Raw genomic sequence first — 21,229 nt, forward strand, 5'->3', positions numbered from 1 at the left:
GCAGTCAAGTTTAGGCCTTGAGTATGAAATCGACCTAAAATTGATTTGAATTTTCAATGTGAAATCGTCACAGATTATAGCACTACAATGTAGGAAGATTTAGGATCAAGTTTCCATCAATCTTACATTTTGTTGAAAATTGTTGAAAACTATCAGTCAATTATTTTGATATTTTTTATCGATTCTCAAAATCGTCAAAAAAATGATCAAAAGTATCAGCCGATTTCTACTCGATCAAAACTCGACCTCAAATTGAAAGTCGAGATGGTTTGTCGGGTATTCCTTGAAAAATTACTTGAATCATCTAACCCATAATGTATGGAAAAGATTGGAAGAATATCGACATGCCAACTACCAAAAATATCTTGAGAGCCTATCACCAAGTTTTTCTTTATGGAATCATACTAGAAGTCTTCTCAACAAACCAACGATATTACCTCCGTCAACTCATAATAACAAATCGGCGACTACGAACCACAAAAAATGTGAATTATTTGCTGATTTTTACAAAGATATTTTCTGCAATAGAAATACAGACACTCTTGATATTTCAACTGAACCCAGCAATCATTGTCTTCGCAAAATGCTTCGTTAAACCTCAGTTGAAGAAATTCGCTATACAATCAAAAAAATCAAAATCTGAAAATCACCAGGCTCGGATAACATCAGTAACATTATGCTTAAAAACCTTCCAACAAATATCCCAACAAGCTTTAAAACACTTTTCAACTCTTGCCTTCGAATTGGTTACTTTCCTAACGCCTGGAAAATTGCCAAAGTAATTGCGCTATCCAAAAAAGAATCTTCTTCGTTTCCTAATGATTATAGACCTATCAGTCTTTTCTCTTCTCTATCCAAAATCCTTGAAAAAAATCATTTGTAAATGTCTTTTGGACTTTCTGAAGAAGGAACAGATTTTGCCATCTTTTCAGTAAGGTGCACCGGGGCAAGTCAGAATGATTTTTCGCAATTTCAACTTTGACCAGCTGTTACTCCCCTTCTAATGAACCAATATGGATCAAATTTATTATGTAGGTTCCCATAAGGGTTCTTGACCTATGGTGAAAATTTGAGCGCGATTGACACAGTAGCTTTTGCTCAGTGGAATAAAATATAAACTGTTCTGACTTCCCCCAATTGGGGGAAGTATTCTCTTTGAGATCACTCTCGTCAGATTTTCACCAGGACGCACGGTTTGTCCGCTATACGCGAAAAACTAAAAAATAGAAAGTCTGTATTTTAGAACAAATTCAAAACAAGTTCAAAACAACAACAAAATACAATTGAACCTAAGACATCTAAAATGAAACTGAATCGCGAAAATTGTTATGCCGTGATGAAGTAGGGGTAGTACCCTCACCTACATTTTAAACCATGGTTGTTTCGTAGATTGAGCAATATGACAACTTGACATAAGAATGATGTCGAGTTTTCCGAGGTTTTTCCTCCTTTTTATTCTTATCGTATCTTACTATACTATAATATTGTACAGCAAAACTTCGAAGTCACCTTTAGTGGCACTTCGCCAGATATAAACCTCTAGCTGCTAGAGCAAGTTTTCTAACTTACCCCGAATTCCAACTTCCCCCAATGCACCTTAATTGGTTTTTGTAATGAAATGAGCACAGTTCATCAGTTTCATCGAATGGTACAACTTATTAACAATGGCTATGAAAAGAAGCAATTCACAACTGCAGCTTTTATAGACATCAAAAATGCCTTTGACTCTGTATGGCATTATGGTTTAATTCACAAATTAGTTACAATTGATGAATCGAAACACCCATCTTTCTACATAAAATCATTTCTTCCTTCCTTCAAAATAGGAAATTTTATGTTCAAATCGATGATGAAAGCTCTTCACTTTGAGGAATCAGCCAAGGTGTACCGCAAGGCGCTGTATTGAGTCTAACATTGTTCATCTTATACTACTATGATATTCCTAAACCAGCTGATAATGAAATAGCAATGTTTGCTGATAAAACGTCTTTACTCAGCCAAAATAATGATCTTCTAATTGCTCGTAATCAACTTCAAGCTGGTATCAATGAATTGGAACCATGGTTTGAATGCTGGAAACTTAAGCTAAATCCTCTTAAAAGTGAAACAAAAATCTTTACACTTCGCAAAATCTCACAGACTTCAGAAATCTTAATCGATAACACTGTGGTACCATGGAATACATCGACAGTTAAATATCTCGGCGTACACTTGGACCAGAAACTATGTATCTCTCAAAAACCATATCGTTCTCAAATCACGTGATGCCTACCTCAAACTACGTAAACTTTACCCCATTACTGAATCGTCGTTCCAGATTGTCTACATCTTGTAGTCTACATACTTACTTCTTTACAAAGAGTAAAAATCACTATTATTTTTGAATGGGATCCGGTTACTGTACTGAAATAGTAATTTTTATCAATTTTTTTTTTCGTGTAGGTACAAAAAAATCATTTTTAATGTCAGAAGTTTCAACACAAAAATTTTGAGCTTTTTGGCATTTTAAAATGAAATTTTGCACCTTTTTTTCGTTATTTTGTACTTTTTTGCACCGGTACCAACCCTTAGGTATTGATTTGGTTATGTTTCTTAAATTTCAGATATTAATTTTTCATTCTTGCAAATTTTTGAAAAATTGCACTGTAGAATTCAAATCTGCCTAAGCGAAACGAGAGCAAAAGCTATGAAAAAAGTGATACGTACTTACATGATTCGAAAAGTAAAATAACTGATTAAAAAAGTGGATTTTCAATTTTCGATGCGAGAAGTCAATTAATTTTTCAAATCTTCAACTTTGGTCAGAGAAAAGAAGAAGAAGAAAATGATCAGGTCTCAGAGCCGATGGAGGGGGGGGGGCAAAGAGGCGCAGTTAAAGAAGGACCTATGATGAGAGAAACCCCTGTTTTAACTTTGGTCAGAGAAAAGAAGAGGAAAATGATATGGTCCCAGGGCCGCCGAGAGGGGGGCAAAGTGGCGCAGTTAATCCCAGGCTCACGCTTTCTGAAAGGCTCAGCAAAAGAACTTTCTTCTTCATATGCCCTTTTTTAAGAGAAGGGCACATGAAGAAAGAAAAACCTGTTTTTTTACTTCTCCAAACCCAAGTTTCCGAAAAACGTTGCCTTCGCTTCGCGCTTGGGCTTGTTATTTTCTGTCCTTTTTCAAAATTGAAATTTCTATTAAAAAATATCATTCAATTTTTGAAAAAATCAACTTCTCGCATAAAAAGTAGGTATATTATTGGTGATCGAAATTTTGGAATAATACTAAAAACGTCATTTTTGCATTTCTCAGTGTGCTTTGTATTGTTGATGAATTTTCAGAAATCCAAAAAAGATGGAATTTCAGGAAAATTGGTCAAAATTCACCAAAAACTACAAAAAAATGTCATTAAACCATTTTAAAGCAAATTTGCTAAAATAAAAGTAAGCTTCACTAACAAATAAATGACAAGTAGTTAGCCAAAATCCTGAATTTTACTTTCCAAAATAGGACTCGCACGCAATTTTTTGAACTGCACAAGGCTGGATCGAAAGAGCATGCAATAATTTATCACCAGTCAACATTTCAAGTGCTAAACTGCATTTTTCGAATTTTGGTGAATTTTTGAAAATCAAATACGTATAGGTAAGTATGCCAAAAAAAATCAAAATTTTACCAAATGGACCTAGAAAGCTGAAATTTGGAACATATCCTGTTTTCGACCTGCCAAATCTATTGGAAACGGTTTGAAACCATTTTGAGCAGTTGATGGACCCTTGAGCAGATTTATGAAACTTGAAATCACCAAATATATAACTACATTTATCATCAAATGAAGTCGGGGATCCGAAATTCACGCCGCACTCTAACTTAAACAGGCATTTTGGAGCCTCCGGCGACTTTTTGAAAATTCTTGGAACCTCCACCAGATTTTTGAAACTGGAAATTTCATGATAATGCAGTTGGAAAGCCAAAATTTATTCTGTCAACTAATATTAATACACTATGAAGTCGATTGAAGGTAGATTTTGAGTCGTTTTGGCGCCTCCGGCGACTTTTTGAAAATTACTGGAGCCTCCAGTAAATTTTAAAAATTTTAAATTTCTACAAAATCTCATCAAATGAAGTTGAAAGTTCGAAATTCAAGCTGCACTCCAACTTGAACGCGCTGTTAAGTCGACTGCTGGTGGGTTTAAATCATTTTGGAGCCTCCAGCGACTTTTTAAAAAATTCTTGGAGCCTCCGGTAAATTTTCGAAACTTGAAATTTCCACAAAATCATTCCGTAAACTAATTTCAATACGCTATGAAGTCGACTGCAGGTAGATTTCCAGTCGTTTTGGAGCCTCCAGCGGTTTTTTTAAATTCTTGGAGCCTCCAGTAGATTTTTGAAACTTGAAATTTCAACAAAGTCATTCTACAAACTAATTTCAATACGCTGTAACGTCGACTGCAGGCAGCCTTTCAGTCATTTTGGAGCCTCCAGTAAAATTTTCAAACTAGAAATTTTTTTAAATTTTTATTATAAATGGAGTTGAAAATCCGAAATTCACTCTGCACAGTGGATACGAGCTAAATTTAGTTGGGACAGATTTTTTGAAAAACATAAGTTTTCAGCCACCATTTTGAAAGCAATTACAACTTTTTTTGGCAGATGCAGATTTGTTTTAAAATGTTCCTTAGAATGTCCTATTAGGAAAAAAGCTGTCCCGGGAGATCGGGGTGAGGGGGAGGGGGAGGGTTGCAATTACTACTATTGCCACATCCCGAGCTATTAATAATTCGAAGTTGTAATCAAAAATTCCATGGGTATATTTGTTCATTGCTGTCATCAACTCCCACGACGACGATGCACTTTTTATTACATACTTTTTTACGACGATTTTTTCGCCAACACTCAATTCGGCCAATTTGACAAATTGATACCCAAATAAATATGCAAATCGCGCCATTCTGCGCGTAAATCCGGTTAATTGAAATAGGAAAAAAAATGCGGGTTCCCGTCACAGCGCAGCCTCCATTAAAAAAAAAGAACATTTTCCGTAATCGTAATCGCCTGCTCGAGCTTGCGGTAAATTCCCCATATCCCGACGCGAGCTTATAGTACATCAGCAGCAATGAACAACCAACATCCGAAAGAAACACTTGGTAAAAAAAAAAGAGAAAAAGATGCAGCCCAATCTGAAATCTGGGGTGTGCGAGAAAAAGATCGCGAGAGCGAGAAAACCGCGACAACGCTCGGTTGATTTTATCCATCGCGCTTGTTTCGCTTATCTTTTTATGCGATCGTCGACGAATAACACGAGCACCGCCATCCAATCACCTCATTAAATCCGTATCCTATTCAGCTTATCCCTTATGTGTAGGCTTATATGGTGTGTAACTGTGTACACGGTCTCGGCCGGTGTTTTCTTTCGACTAGGCGAATTATTACGCTCGACAATTTGGGGGTGTTGGTTATCAAAACATGGAAAATTTACAAACCCCTGCACGCTGCGGAAATCATGGCAGAAGCCAGGTCGACGCGGAAAAAACGCCACGCCGGGAGGGGGTAGGGGGTACACCAAAAAGCGAACTTCACATCTGCCACCATTGCTGCTGTACGATGGTATATAGTTTTTGTAAAATGGGCAAACGCGAAGGGAAACGAAGAGGAGGGCAGTAACAATTTACAATTCTGTGCAAAGGCCATTGGGTAATTCATTGTGTTTGTTACATTGTTCGAACGCTGCTAGCATCGGAGTCGCTGGGTACTTGAAAAAATCTCTTACCACTTGAAATCAAACGTTCCTTTTGTCGTGTTCTTCGGAGCTGCACAACCCGTCCGGCCTTTAATAATTCTTGTTCCACCACTCTACCATCATCCCCATGCCTGCGCTCCTGCTATACCTTTTCTTTCGCTGCTTTTTTTTCCTATAGTCGCGAAGCCCTCTCTTTTTCACCTATACCATAATAAAGTATATTCGCGTGTATAGTTTATAGTGTATGGTGTATATAGCCACAGCCACCGAGAGAGTTTCCACGTTTTGTACCCTTTGCCATCCCCATCCCCCCACCCAATCTACTCGGCTGCACTATTCTTTATATAGGCTGGCGTGCAATATTTCCATCATCGCGCCAGCTTGCTTTCGATACCGATATCGCTCAAAGGTTTCCATTGAACTGATTTTTTTAAAACGGCTTTTTAAATATTATAGATTAAAATATCCAGATAACACAGCCCCCTTATGTTACCCGCGATTCTGCTTCCGTTCGCCATCATCGTGTTACTTTGCCATTGCCTTGCCTTGCCTTGCTACGTCATGTCACATCACATCACGTCGATCAAGCTACCGCGAGTGCGAAACTTCGTCGTATATTCATATTATTAATGGGCAATAAAGCTCGTCAGTTTTTTTTTTCCATTTTTGCTACGTACAGCTTTCCATCATAAATGTCTTAAGTAGGTTTATACGACTGCTGATTACAACAACGTGCCTTATGTCGTCGTACAATTATTTTTATGGCTCAGTTCTTGCCCCTATATGTATTTAATATTCTGTGCGCGTTGTTTTACTGCACATGAACTGCTACGTCGTCGTACCTACGTACATACGTAGATGTATAGTATGTATGTACATAGGACTGTGGACCTTCATCATGAATCGAGAGGTACTTTGATGGATGTGGAAAGCTGATTTGATGAACATACATGAAGAATGATGTATGTAGATATGTATTTTGTTGTTGAAAAAGTTACAACCCCGAACGTCAGAGGGGGGCCCGAATAGAGAGGGTGGGGGTGTCTCAGCTCTTAGGCAAAAAGTTGGAAATTTTTGGAAAAATTGGCCAAAAAATTAGAACAAATTGGTAGAATAACTTGATTATATAAGTATTTGTTTTTATCACGAAAAAATTTACGAAATCCACTACGTTTCGGCACACAGTGCCTTCATCAGGTGATATGAACAATCGCACCTCGGAAGTAATAAGGTTACATCTCAAAAAAGTGAAATTTTACAGGAGAGTGATTTTCTTTTTTGTAACTACTTGATTCATTATTTTTATCAACTTATAATTAATTATGAGGAATGAATAGCACCTCATTTTAAAGATCTGGTATCCTACCTTCATTTAGCATAAGAACACTTTGAAAAATAAAATCTTAAAGAGGAAATATTTCAATGTTTGGAAAACATTTTGAGTTACAACCTTTCGTTAAAGTTGATGTGGAGGCGAAAGGAAGCGTCCAAAAAAAATTTCAAGTCAACAAAGTTGTAGAGAATTAAATTTCCAATCGACATAATATCGTTAGTTTTTTTCTAGAGTGCTTAATTTTTGAGTTTTTCTCAAAAAACTAAAATTTCATTATATCTGCAAATTCATTTTTCTGAAAAGTGATCATTTTTTCCCCATTTGGTACAAACCAATAAAAAATGCACTCCTTGTGATTATTTATAACTGACAAACATTCAAAACAATCAAAACTGTTTGTTAACACTTTTTATGTACGAAATTTGCTCAAAAAAGGTGGAGTTTTTTGAGATGTACCCTTAACTCCAAACAACTTGCAATGTTGTTGGGATTTTGAATTAGGCCATTTACGTTTTTTACAAGATCTAGATAATGTATCCAACTCAAAGTGTTATTTTTGGTTGAGGGGGGTCATGCAAACCCCAAAAATGCAAAAACGTCAAAATCAATTTTTTTTTGAGATGTAGGTAACCTTATTACTCCCGAGGTGCAATATGTACCTATACAAAAAAAAACTAAAATTCAGTTTTCATCCTATTTTTTGCATTTCCAGTGGATTGGCGGTAGTTTTGGGCCGTTCTGGAGCCTCCAGTAGAATTTTTTTTCAATCATGAAATTTCTATACAAAAATTGATCCCGAATCAAAACTCACCGATTTTGGAAAAATGGTGTGTAATGACTCAAATGAGAATTAATGTTAATTAATTTAGACGGTTTTTTTTTAGAAAATTGGTCCAGAACGGTTTGAAATTACGTTGAGTCGACTCAGCATATCAAAATTACAGGTATTATGGAGTAAGTAAGTTTTGGTTTTCCAACTTAATTTTGAAAAAATGTTGTGGCAATTTGAAAAAAATCTGTTGGAGGCTCCATGCAGAATTTTTCAAACCGGTTCGAAACGGTTTCCAATCAATTTGATCGGTCCAAAAGTAGAATACATATCAAATTTCAGCTTTCCTTTTTGATTCATAAAAGATTAAAAAATTCACTTCAATTCCTGAAATTTTGGCTGGAGGTATTAGTCCGGCATATGACAATAGGAGTAATTGCACCCCACCCCCCGTCGATCCTCCGGGACAACTTTTTTCTTAAAGGGAACATCCTAAGGAACATTTTAAAGCAAACTTGCCCAAAAAAAAGTTGGCCTTACTCACAAAAATGGCGGCCATTTTGATTGACAGGTCAGACGAAATCGCAAATTTCGCGTTTCAACATAGGACTTGCACGAAATTTTTCAAACTTTACAAAGGTAGATCGAAAGATCGTGCAAAAATTCATCATCTGTCAAAATTTCAAGTGCTAAAGTGCGTTTTTCGATTTTTGGTGAATTTTTGAAAATCGAATTTAGGCCAAAAATGAGGGAAAAAATCAAAATGTTATCAAATTGACCAAGAAAGCTGAAATTTGGGATATACCCTATTTTCAACATGCCAAATCGATTGGAAACTGTTTCAACCCGTTCTGAGCAGTTCTAGAGCCTCCAGCAGATTTTTGAAACTCGAAATTCCCACAAAATTCCATCAAATTGGAGTTGTAAAGCTGAAATTTATTCTAAAAACTAATTTCAATACGCTACGAAGTACTGCAGGTGAATTTCAAGTCGTTTTGGAGCCTCCAGGGACTTTTTTGAAAAATTACTGGAGCCTCCAGTAGATATTTGAAACTTGAAATTTCCCCAAAATTTCATCAAAGGAGAGTAGAAATTCATTCTGCAAGCTAATTTCAATACGCTACGAAGTTGACTGCTGCAGCTGGTGGATTTCAAGTCGTTTTGGAGCCTCCAGCGACTTTTTGAAAGGTTGTATGGCGTTTTTTTGGAAAATTGAAATATCCTAAAAGTTGCTGGAAGCTTCAAAACCAATTTCAGCTTGCCAACTCCATTTGATAAATGAATGTTGCGGGAATTTCAAGTTTCAAAAATCTACTGGAGGCTCCAGTAATTTTCAAAAAAGTCGCTGGAGGCTCCAGAATGACTTGAACCCACCTGCAGGCGACTAGATTACGTGTTGAAATTGAAGTGCAGAGTGAATTTTCGATGTTCAACTCTTTTTGGTGAAACTTTATGAGAACTTCAAGCATTGAAAGATCTGCTGGAGGCTGCAGTAATTTCTAAAAGATCGCTGGAGGCTCCAAAACGACTTTTAATCTACCTGTAGTCGACTTCATGGAGTAATGAAATTAGTTTACAAAATAAATTTCGGCTTTCCAACTGCATTTGACAAAATTTTAAGTTTCAAAAATCTGCTGGAGGCCTTAGGAATTTTCAAAAAGTCGCTGAGGCTTCAAAATGGCTTGAACCCACCTGTAGTGGGCTAGATTATGTGTTGAAATTATTTTCGATGTTCAACTCTGTTTGGTAAAATTTACTGGGAATTTCGAGCATTGAAAAAAATCTGCTGGACGCTCCAGTAATTTCCAAAATGTCACTGGAGGCTCCAAAACGACTTGAAATCTACCTGCAGCCGACTTCATAGCACGTTGAAATCAGTTTACAGAATGCGTTACGGCTTTCCAACTGCATTTGACGAAATTTTAAGTTTCAAAAATTTACTGGAGGCTTCAAGAATTTTCAAAAAGTCGCTGGAGGCTCCACAATGACTTTAATTCTCCAACAGTCGACTTAACTGCCAGTTGCAGTTGGAGTTCAGCTCGAATTTCAGCTTTACAAATCCAATTTGATGGAATTTTGTGGGAATTCCGAGTTTCAAAAATCTGCTGGAGGCTCCAGAACTGCTCAAAACAGGTTGAAACCGTTTCCAATCGATTTGGCATGTCGAAAATAGGGTATATCCCAATGAAGCTTTCTTGGTCAATTTGGTAAAATTTTGATTTTTTCCCTCATTTTTGGCCTAAATTCGATTTTCAAAAATTCACCAAAAATCGAAAAACGCACTTTAGCACTTGAAATTTTGACAGGTGATAAATTGTTGGATGATCTTTCGATGTACCTTTGTAAAGTTTGAAAAATTTCGTGCAAGTCCTATGTTGAAACGCGAAATTTGTGATTTCGGCTGACCTGTCAATCAAAATGGCCGCCATTTTTGTGAGTAAGGCCAACTTTTTTTTGGACAAGTTTGCTTTAAAATGTTCCTTAGGATGTCCCCTTTAAGAAAAAAGTTGTCCCGGAGGATCGGCCGGGGGGGCCGGGGTGCAATTACTTCTACTGTCATATGCCGGACTATATATTTTTGGCATGATTCGTGACTTTTCGATCTAGCCTTCCTCTTGAGAGTTCGACCGAGCGAGGAACGTGTAATCTAATTTCATGTTACCTTCGCCTCCAATTTTCACACCAGGCAAGAAACCGAGTGAAGTGGTGAGGGAGGGGGTGTGATCGTAGATCGAACCATCGAGTCGAATTCGTCTTTTGAGAACTTGACGAAAATGAGAATCGATTGGGCATTCATAGTAGAACATAGACTTTTGCAAAACAAAAGTCACTCTTCAATTCTTACAGTATAAAGAAGAGATGAAGGAAATTGTTGATATTTTAAATTATAGGTAAGCCTCTGATCACAAAAATATTTAAAGGTTGATGAATAGGGAAATTTTTGTCCTTTAGAACCGAATAAAAGCTAAAACTGTTCAAGAAAGCAATCCGAATCGGTAAGATAAACAACCCAGCATATGAATAGGCTACTGCAAATTCGACGGAACTAAAGAATAAAGATATCCGGAAAACAGACTTGGAAATTGAAAAGGCTTCCCTTTCGAGAGGAACTGACTGACTGATCGAAATCCTGCCAGCGTTACAAACTACCTACAAAAAAAATAGCAAAAGAGAAGTTATAATTTTATGAAAGAATACGTAAAAATAATTGTTAGTTTAAGGATCTCGAAATGTCAGCCTATACCATTGTGAAAGGTTAACCATATTATAACTCTCTGCTCTCCACGGTATCCATGTACCGATTTGTAGCTATACGTGTAGATAGGAGCTACCTTTACGGTCTACGTGATAGAAGAAGACATCGCGAGCAAGAAGGTGGTTTGTCAACGATTCAGAAATAACTCTGTTCTAATGGGCAATGGCGCATTGTCCGGTAATTCTTTTCAACTCGCGGTATGTTGTGACAGCTGTGTGGTACAAAACCACACAAGACCATCGTGTAGACAAAAATAAAGATAACTTTACTCACTCCGCGTGTAGACGAGAGGATGGAAAATGGTAGCTTATTTCGTATCTAGAGACCACAGCAGCAGCGTGCGCGGTACTGGTACGAGTAATAGAGAGAAAAAAGGAGACGTAGCTTAGCCTTAGAGTGAGAAGGCGATGAAGGCGATAGAAAAACAAACCAGACGTGGGACAGAGAATGAAAAAAAGTGAGGATACTGACCTGCGTAGGTGTCAGGTGGATTAAACTAGCGAGATGTTCTCGTTCCGGTGCTGACAGGTATTTTTGCTGCTTGAATCTCCTCTCTAATTCGTATACCTGCGAAATTAACCCAAAACGTTTAAAATGCTGCTGATGCTGGGTGATTTTGAAATTTGCTCCGGCAGAGCGAGTAACGAGCTTAAGCTTACGTACCTGAGCTTGAGTAAATAGCACTCTTCGTTTTCGTCTTTGGGCTAAAGGAAACTGCATTGGTTTGGTGTCAGCGCCGCAAGACGTCAAAGCAGCAGACATCGTCATGTTGCTCATATTCATACCAGTCGACGCTGGCGATCCGCTCATCAGTCTTGAAACTGCAAATGTGGTAAAAAAATAAAAGTCATAAAGTCGAATTTGTCAAAGTCATATAATATGTAGTCTGTATAGTCGTCCTATAATACATATTTATTACGACAAAGATGGTATAAAATTAATTTCACGTCTATTGAGTATTTCCGCGCAAGGCGTACTTAACCGGAGCCCATATATACCATCATAATTAAATTAGCCACGACCGTACACGCTACCTCTTCATTTAAACTCGAGTGTACTTTAATAATAATGATGCTGATGATAGAAAAAACGTTCGATTAAAAAATCGCTCTACTCCATTTTTTTTCAACCGTTTGAGCAAATCTCAATTTCGAAAGGTTACATTGGATGGGGGGGGGGGCGAGAATTTGTAAAAAATACTTGGCAAAGGTGAACGATGGTTTGCTTTTTTCATTAGGTGAAGGTATTTAGGTCTATAGGTATCCGCGATTTATGTGCCAATGTCGGTGATCGACTTTTTATGAAATCAAAAGCTCGATTCTTCGTTATTCGAGTGGGGTTTCGCATAATTAAATATTTCATTCATTTTATGATACATTTTTTTTTTCGCGTTGAAATTCGTTTGCTAATTAAATTAATCGTGAGTTGTGTTTTAAAACGTCGAAGGTGGAAAATGGCGATCCGAAGCAATAACCAAAGGTTTAACACATCGAAGAGGGATGGAAATGAAAAAAACATAGGATTTTTTTAATGACCGAAAATTGTTTTACTTTATGGCTTTAGATTAACGTAAGTTTACTGTTAACGATTTTAAATTATTCAAGAGGTTGGGTGAAATCATGAAAGATGTGATTCGAATCAAGGATCACAAATTGTTGCTCAAAATAAGTGATTTGACTCGATTCTATGATTACGAATCACCAGAGACGTGAGGGGGAGGTGGCTGAAATTTTCCCAACTTTTTATCCCCGACTCCCCCCCTCTCTCCCTACTTTCTATAGCATTTTTCGTGCTAATTAGACAGATGTGGTTCAAACAAATTTTGGAAGGAAGAGTTGCGGAGGCAAAAATGTTGAATAATTTCAAATACCTACTCAAAAACGATGCTTTTATACTTGACAAAAATTAATTCAAACATTCTCTATTTTTTTCATGTTTTTTTTGTTTTTTTTTTGTTTAGATTTTTTGGCCTTTGAAAATCAAATTCAAAAACAGAACAGAACATTTTCGATTTTGTCCAAACGAAGTGAGGGTGAAAGCTACAGAAAATTTACAATTTGTAATTTGTGATGTACAATGCTAAAAAATATTTTTAAAACAATCAAAATTACCAAAAAATCTTACCTACTTTTTTTTTGATCAGAACTGTAAAAAATGCCCTCCTCATTGTCAAAAAAATCCATTTTTTAAAAAATCAAAATCGCTAGTCTTTTATTTTGCAAAAATTTTAGAGAATCCTTTTTTTGGTCAAAATTTTGAGAAGGTTTAGTAAGTATTTTCATCACAAAAAATCTGTTTTTTTTTTTTTCAATCAAAATAACAAAAACAAAAAAAAATCTTACTCTATTTTTGTCAAAACTGCCAACTGTAAAAATTCCCTCCTCATTGTCAAAATTGTCATTAAACCCATATACCCCCCCCCCTCCCAAATCATTTTCAATAAAATAATATTCAGCACCAAAATTTTGTACTTTTTGGTATTTTTAAAAAAATAAAAATCAATATTGCTAAAAAATATTTTTAAAGCAATCAAAAGTACCAAAAATCTTACCTACTTTTTTTTGGTCAGAACTGTAAAAAAAAGCCCTCCTCATTATCAAAATTTTCAAAAAAAATTAACCCATTTTTTTAAATCAAAATCGCCGGTCTTTTATTTTGCAAAAATTTTAGAGAATCCTTTTTTTTTGGTCAAAATTTTGAAAAGGTTTAGTAGATAATTATTTTCATCACAAAAAAATCTGTTTTTTTTTTCTTCAATCAAAATAACAATTTAAGAAAAAAACAAAAAAAAACTTACTCTATTTTTGTCAAAACTGCCAACTGTAAAAAAAGCCCTCCTCATGGTCAAAATTGTCAAAAATTAAACGCATTTTTTTAATCAAAATCGCCAATTTTGCAAACATTTTAGAGAACACTTTTTTTTGGTGAAAATGTCGAAAAAGTTTAGTGTTTTCATCACAAAAAATCAGTTTTTTTCGTCTTCAATCAAAATTGCAATTTAAAAAAAAATCAAAATTACCAAAAAATCTTACTTTTTTTTGTCAAAACTGTAAAAAATCTTACTAACTGTAAAAAAAGCCCCCCTCATTTTTTTAAATCAAAATTAATTACCAAAATTTTTCCTTTTTTCCCAAAAGTGTAAAAAACCCTTTTAAATGTAAAATTTTCTCACTTTTTGTCAAAAATAGTGTGTTTTTTTTTGGTGAATTGCCACAATCGCAAAAAAAAATGTACCTACCTTCCAAAAAGGCCCGAAAGACTCGTTTTTTTTTCAAAATTGTATGAAACATTTGTTTTGTTACTAAAATTTTTTTTTTTTTTTTTTTTTTGGGTGTTTGTAATTACTTGATTATTACACCCGTCGTATCCAAGAAAGTCTTACATTTAATTTAGTAATTACGTTTTTAGGATAAATTCATTTTCAAGAAATGATCATTCGGAGGAATATCAAATTCGGGAAATGGTTTGCCAAGAAAACAAACTTGGGATCTGGAAAAAAAAAAGTTTTTACGTGAACTTTTTTCCTCAGACCCCCCCCCCCTCTTTTCCAGAATTTTTCATGCTAATTAGCCAGACGAGGTTCGAACAAATTCTGGAAGTGGGAGTTGGAAACCAGTAAAAATCATTGGGTTTTTGGTAATTCTTAGATTTTCCCAGCTTACACAATTTATTCTAAACTTTCTCAAATTTCCCAACTTTTATCCAACTCATCCAATTTTTTCCAAAAATTCGCAATTTTTCGCCTAAATTTTTCTGTTTGGGGAGGTGATACAACCCTCCCCCCACACCCCCCTCCTCGGCACGCCTCTGCGGATTACTATTTTGGTGATTCTGAAAAATGATTCGAATCGTGCAATTTTCCAATCATTTTTGTATGTTTTTTTAATGGATCGCTAAAAAAGTTGTTGAAATGATATTATAAAAACGTGTGAAAAAGACCAACACTTCATAAAACGTCTCGAAATTTGGGTAAAATCTTTCAAAAGTCACCTAAGTAATTGAAAATGCATTAAATATTCTCAAAGTAGCATGGAAATTTATCAAAATTGCAGAAAATATATACCTAGTAAAAGTTCTCAAACGAACTTTTCAATTAAGCATAATAGGGCTTTAAAAAAATCGAGGGTGAGAGAATCAAAAAAAAATTTGAAGGATAAAATTTCATCGAAATGAGTAAATTGAATTTTTTTCACCAGAGATTTAAAAATTACGATTTTAACTTCCCCGTTTTGCATACCTAGCCTACATAATCCATACATCATTGCATGGTTAAAATATTGTATCCATTTACATTATACTTAGTCGGCAGAGTCGGTGAATCCAAATCCACCACCACAAACGAAATCGTGACGCGAAAATCATTGGCACAGGCACACGATTATGCATCGACGAACAAAGTAAACAAACCTCGCATCAATCTGTCAACTATTTGTTAAACACAAACCGAATTCCATTTCGGTTTTCTCGCCTGCGAAAGCAGAACGAGCGAAGAAAAAAAACACAACACCGCAGAGAGCAAGAGCAAAACGATAGAACGATAGAACGAGCAGAAGAAAAAGAATAAGGAATTTGAAAAAGTAAAAGTACTCAAATGCAAAGACGATGTCCGCAAGGATCAGCGTTAGAGTTATACAAACAAGGGTTAAACTTGAACACATTCGAATCTTAACACCGTCGCACAAAACTCTCCGTATACATTTCGATTCTCTTTCAAACGCACACTGCTGCTTCTTTAAGTCGTTAAACGTTATTCCTTTTAAAAGGACGATAATCTTTTTGCCATCTCTTACCGCGTATAGATAGTGTGAAATACTCGTATATTTATGTATGGATTCGATCCGGATCTACGTCTGGGATGGTGGTATTGCATTTGATGATGAAGATGTTTTCTGTCAGGATGTAGGTGAGTACGCGTGTGTGTGCCACCCAGGGGCCAATCGAGACCGTTTTTGACCTTTGGTTTGGATTGGAAATACTTACTTACAGGTTAAAGTTAATTCATGGGGAACGTTTTATACCTCAAATTTTATTCTTGATTACGATGTCGTGGGAGGGGGAGCGGAGGAGGAAATTGGGAAGCTACTAAGTTCTTTTGAATTTTGTATTTTTCAGTTAAAAGTGTACCGTACCTATAGGCCTATTTTTAGGGTTTAAAAAACATGAGAATTTGACTAATAAGTGGGTTTTGAAAAAAAATGAATTCTGAAAAATATCTTTTGTACCTCTCGTGTCAAAAATATGCCTCAAACTGCAAGAAAAAAATTCAGAAACATTCGAACTCCCCCACTTTCATCCCCCAACTGGAATATTTTGAATGAACCCGAACAAAAAACGACGCTGGATTTTTGATTTCGCTCATTTTTTTTTTACTTCTTTCTTTCAAAGGTCTGCAGAAAGAATCTCTTGGATTTCCATGCTCCCTCCTCCTCCTCCTCCTCCTCCTCATCCTCCCACCCCTTGAAGTTAAGGGACTTTTTTGACAAATACTTCTGCTCGGATGATTGGTCTTGGACAAGGTACAGCCATTCATACAAATTTCAGAACATTTTCTCTTGAACAGAAAAATTTTGATTTCTTCTTTTATATGGTCCGGAATTCGACAATAGAAATAATTATGCCTCCCTTCCCCTCGTGGATGCTCTGGGACAACTTTTTTCTTGAAGAGGACATCGTAAGGAGCATTTAAAGCAAACATGCCAAAAAAAAAGTTGGCCTTATCAACAAAATGGCAGCCATTTTGATGGACAGGTCAAACAAAATCGTAGATTTTGCTTTCTACGTAACACAGGACTTGCACGAAATTTTTTGAACTGGACACAGCTAGATCGAAAGAGCATGCGAAAATTTATCACCAGCCAAAATTTCAAGAGCTCAAGTGTATTTTTCGATTTTTTGGTGAATTTCTGAAAATCAAATTCAAGCCAAAAACGAGAAAAAAATCAAAATTTTACCAAATAGACCCAGAAACCTGAAATTTAGAATATATCCCATATTTGACCTGCCAAGCCGATTGGAAATGGTTTCAAACCATTCTGAGCCGTTCTGGAGCCTCCAGCAGATTTTTGAAACTTGAAAATTTCCACAAAATTTCATCAAAATGAAGTTGGAAATCCGAAATTCACCCTACACTTCAGCTTAAACACGTTATTAAGTTGACTGCTGGTGAGTTTAAGTCATTTTAGAGCCTCCAGCGACTTTTTGGAAATTTTTGGAGGCTCCAGCAGATTTTTGAAACTTGATCTTCAAAAAATTTCCTGAAATAGAGTTACAAAGTCGAAATTTTCTCTGCAAACTAAAAGTCCTGCTTTTGTCCTGCTTTTCAAGAATTTTATCAAAAAGTTCTAGGTACTTTTTTTTTAATCAGATTTTGAATTTTCAATAAATTTCCCTTTTTTGTGGGATTTTGAATAATTTCTTTCCTCTGCTGTAAGTTCATTTCTGAAAAACAGGAATGCATTTTTTTCAACGTTTAAGAACTTCAGGGTGTCTATGATGAGGTGTCCAAAAAGTCGTTAAAGTTGCGAAAAAGCCTAAATTTTTACCAGAAATCGCCAAAAATTTGCTGAAAATGGCGCGAAAACTAGTTAGCTTGATTTTACTATTAGGTACACCAAATAAAGTTGCAAAATTTCATTCATACAACCGTTCAAAAACACGAAAATTTTCGTTGAAATTTCTCAAGTTCAAAATTATTATTTTGGTACTCCTCAAATTGCAAATTTTCAAAAGCTTTTACGCTCGTTTTGCTCCGGGAAAATAGGAAAATTTTCCAAAACTTTTGCCCCTTCGTTTCACTGGCTGCAGTGAAATGTTTTCTTCTCTTCTTGAATTTAATTTTCAAACATCAAAAACTTTTAAAAAGCTCGAAAAAACAGGAGAAAACCAAAAAAAAATGCGAATTTTTGATTTTGGATTACCTAATACCTATACCTACCTACTTATGTACCAATTCTGAATTAAGAATGGTTTTTTCTTTCATTGAATTCAACTACCTACTTATCGATGTTTCTAATTTTTTTCATAGTTCTTCAGAGTAAGTAGGCACTTAAATTCATACATTTTTTAATGTCAGGTGAGAGCTGTTGGATGTTGGTCATTTCAAAACTTCCTTTTAAAAAATGTAAAAAAAAAGTGTAAACTTCATCGGCCAAAACCTGATTTTTTTTCATTTAAAAAGTTGGGGAGGGGGTGCTAAAAAAAAGTTTGCTCTGACACCCCCTCCGAAAAAATCTTAAAACATCTAAAAACATAAAAAAACGAATGATTGACGTGTAAATTATTGACACCTCCTCCCTCCCCCCAAGAATGCATCAAGTGCTTGAAAAATGGCTGCCTTTCATTTTGAAATTTCGTTAAACATCTTGCAATTTTTTCAATATTGGTGTATTCCAGTCTGAAACATATTTTAATCCATCGATTTCATAATTTCATTGAAAATTTGAAAAATTATCCTTTCGCTTCATCCGTATGTATGAGGTAGATTTTAGAAAGGTGGAATTCAGTTTACACCCCCATTTTTTACTTTATTTCGAAGTCGGGTTCAGGCAATTTTAATCCGTTTTGGAGCCTCCAGCGGAGTTGTAGATAGGTACTTCTGTTTTTAAAAAAATGACAAAAAATGTGTAGAGTGAATTTTGGCTTTTCTACCTCATTTGATGAATTTTGTAGAAATTTCAAGTTTCAAAAATATACTGGAGGCTCCAGTAGCTTTCAGAAAGTCGCTGGAGGCTCCAAAACTACTTGAAATCCACTTCCAGTAGACTTCATACCGTATTGAAATTAGTTTACAGAATGAATTTCGGCTTTTGAATTGCATTTTTTGATGAAATTTTGTGGAAATTTCGAGTTTCAAAAATCTGCTGGAGGCTCCAAGAATTTTCAGAAAGTCGCTGGAGGCTCCAAAATAACCCAAACCCACCAGAAATCGACTTAATAGCGTGTTAAAGTTGGATTGGAGCGTGAATTTCGGATTTCCAACTTCATCTGATCAAAATTTTGTGGAAATTTCAAGTTTCAAAAATCTACTGGAAGCTCCAGAATTGCTCAAAACGGTTTGAAATCGTTTCCAATCGGTTTGGCAGGTCGAAAATGAAGTTTATGCCAAATTTCAGCTTCCTAAGTCAATTTGGTGAAATTTTGATTTTTTCTCGTTTTTTGACGTACCTAAAGATTTTCAAAAATTCACCAAAAATCAAAAAATACACTTTAGGACTTGAAATTTTGACTGGTGATGAATTTTTGTACTCTCTTTCGGTCTAGCTTTGTCCAGTTTGAAAAATTTCGTACGAGTCCTATGTTGGAAAGCAAAATCATGCGATTTCGGCTTACCTGTGAATCAAAATGGCCGCCATTTTGTTAGTAAGGCTATCTTTTTTTTTTTGGCTAGTTGGCTTTAAAATGTTCCTTATGGGATGTCTCCTGTAAGAAAGAAGTTGTCTCAGAGGGTCGTGGGGGGGGGGGGTGAATTATCCCTATTCTCATATGCCGGACCATTAAATATGAAATAAGCGTCTTTGAAAAAAAAGGTCGGTCCAGAAATTTTTGAATTGTAGAAAAATCAAAAATGGTGTCGAAGGCTTGAGAATGACTGGAAATCTGGAAATTGTGAAATTCGGTCAGCTCAGTGGAGATGATTAGTTCCAGAATCGATTTTCATCATTTTTTAGGGAATAATATTAATTGAACCATAAACTACGCTAATTTAATCTTTGGACCAAATAAACATATTTTGTCGCCTTTCAACATACGAGACAAATGATGACATAGACATACTCAGCACAGTATTTCAATAATTTCAACAGTGCAGGTCAACAACGTAGTATGCTGAGAGGGTGCTACGCTACGATTCACGCAGCAATATGATTGAGAATATTCAAATTAAAAAATATAATATACAACAAGGTGTCGCGGCGGTCGCGCCTCGCGCTCGATTGTAAATATTAAAGAAGGGATGCTTTTGACAAATAACGGGGTAGTTTTAAATAAAGTGAAAGATGTTTTTTTTTCTTCTTCTTTTTGTACAATTGTATACGAGAATAGGAGTATAACCGTAGGGGTGACACGCTGGTTATCGTTGCATTACTGCGAACGTCGTTCCTCGTTCGTCTCGTCTCGTCTCGTCCAAAGGGTAGAACATATTATCGTAGTATATAAGATGTATCGCGGAGATTGTAGGCGTTTCGTATATACTACGTAGTAACGCGTCTATTATGTCATTATGGTAATAATAATAATTATCATAATATCGCGCAAAAATATGGAACGGCGGTGGCTCACAGTAATACATATACACACACGAGTCCTAATTAAACAATCCTGCATGTCTGCTTCCCCTCTCCCAGCATCATCATCATATCTGTGGTGTATGGTAGCCTATGTATGGTTGACTATGGATATGGCTATGGCTATGACTATGATATACACGACGACACATATTAGAAATTAGGCGCGGTGTCACCAACAGCTTCAAAACGCAATTGTGCCCGCTAAAACGTACCGTTTAGTGAAACAATGACAAACGCGTGGCCGAATCCCTTGTAAATGACACCCTTTTCTCACATGTGTCATAACAAAAGACACCCGAACGTAGTTCGCCACTCTCTCCTCTCTCTCTATATATACGTATATGTACACTTTTCTTTATTTCTTCACACTTTCGCACTATATCGTGTACATTATGACACCGTGTACTGTGTACTGTGTACTGTGCGTATACTTTGGCGAAGAGTGCAGATAATTCGTGTAACATCTCACCGACAGCCACATCGTACACGCTGCTGAATGATGCTGATTCAATAAACAGTCTATAATGCTCGATGTGGCCGAGTTTTTCAACTTGATTCACGCTTCTATATACGATATATTCACTGTTATTGTCCTCGAAGAAGGCAGAACTGCCCATATCGAAATGGAATATAAGCAGTAGATGGTCAGTCAGGGATCATTTTCGAACAGATATTAGTTTCGTTCATCTCGTACAAGGAGTAATGAATTTTCAAGGGGCTGCTGCAGATTACCCACAAGAACAGCCTAATACCTACTAAAATTTGTTCTTTCTCCTATAACAGATCAGTGAGAGTTGAACTACCTAAATAACTCATCTAGCTGGAAATTAACGAACTTCACTTCTCTGATGCAGCGATCAGCTTA

At 36.0% G+C, this 21,229-nt stretch overlaps 1 protein-coding gene and 1 long non-coding RNA gene across 2 annotated transcripts in view; one reads left to right on the forward strand and one right to left on the reverse strand.

The window, feature by feature from the left end:
- LOC135839797 (homeobox protein Nkx-2.1) overlaps positions 1 to 21,229 on the reverse strand; it is a 60,071-nt gene that overhangs the window by 17,979 nt on the left and 20,863 nt on the right. The window contains exons 2-3 of the mRNA XM_065356009.1: positions 11,744 to 11,901; positions 11,552 to 11,647 (exon numbers count right to left, since the gene is read on the reverse strand). Coding sequence (XP_065212081.1) covers positions 11,552 to 11,647; positions 11,744 to 11,901 — 254 coding nt within the window. The remainder of the gene's footprint in view (positions 1 to 11,551; positions 11,648 to 11,743; positions 11,902 to 21,229) is intronic.
- Positions 1 to 21,229, forward strand: part of LOC135839807 (uncharacterized) — a 91,243-nt gene that overhangs the window by 7,843 nt on the left and 62,171 nt on the right. The window lies entirely within an intron of this gene.

Source organism: Planococcus citri, chromosome 1 (genome assembly GCF_950023065.1).
Source record: "Planococcus citri chromosome 1, ihPlaCitr1.1, whole genome shotgun sequence".
In the NCBI taxonomy this organism is placed as follows: domain Eukaryota; kingdom Metazoa; phylum Arthropoda; class Insecta; order Hemiptera; family Pseudococcidae; genus Planococcus; species Planococcus citri.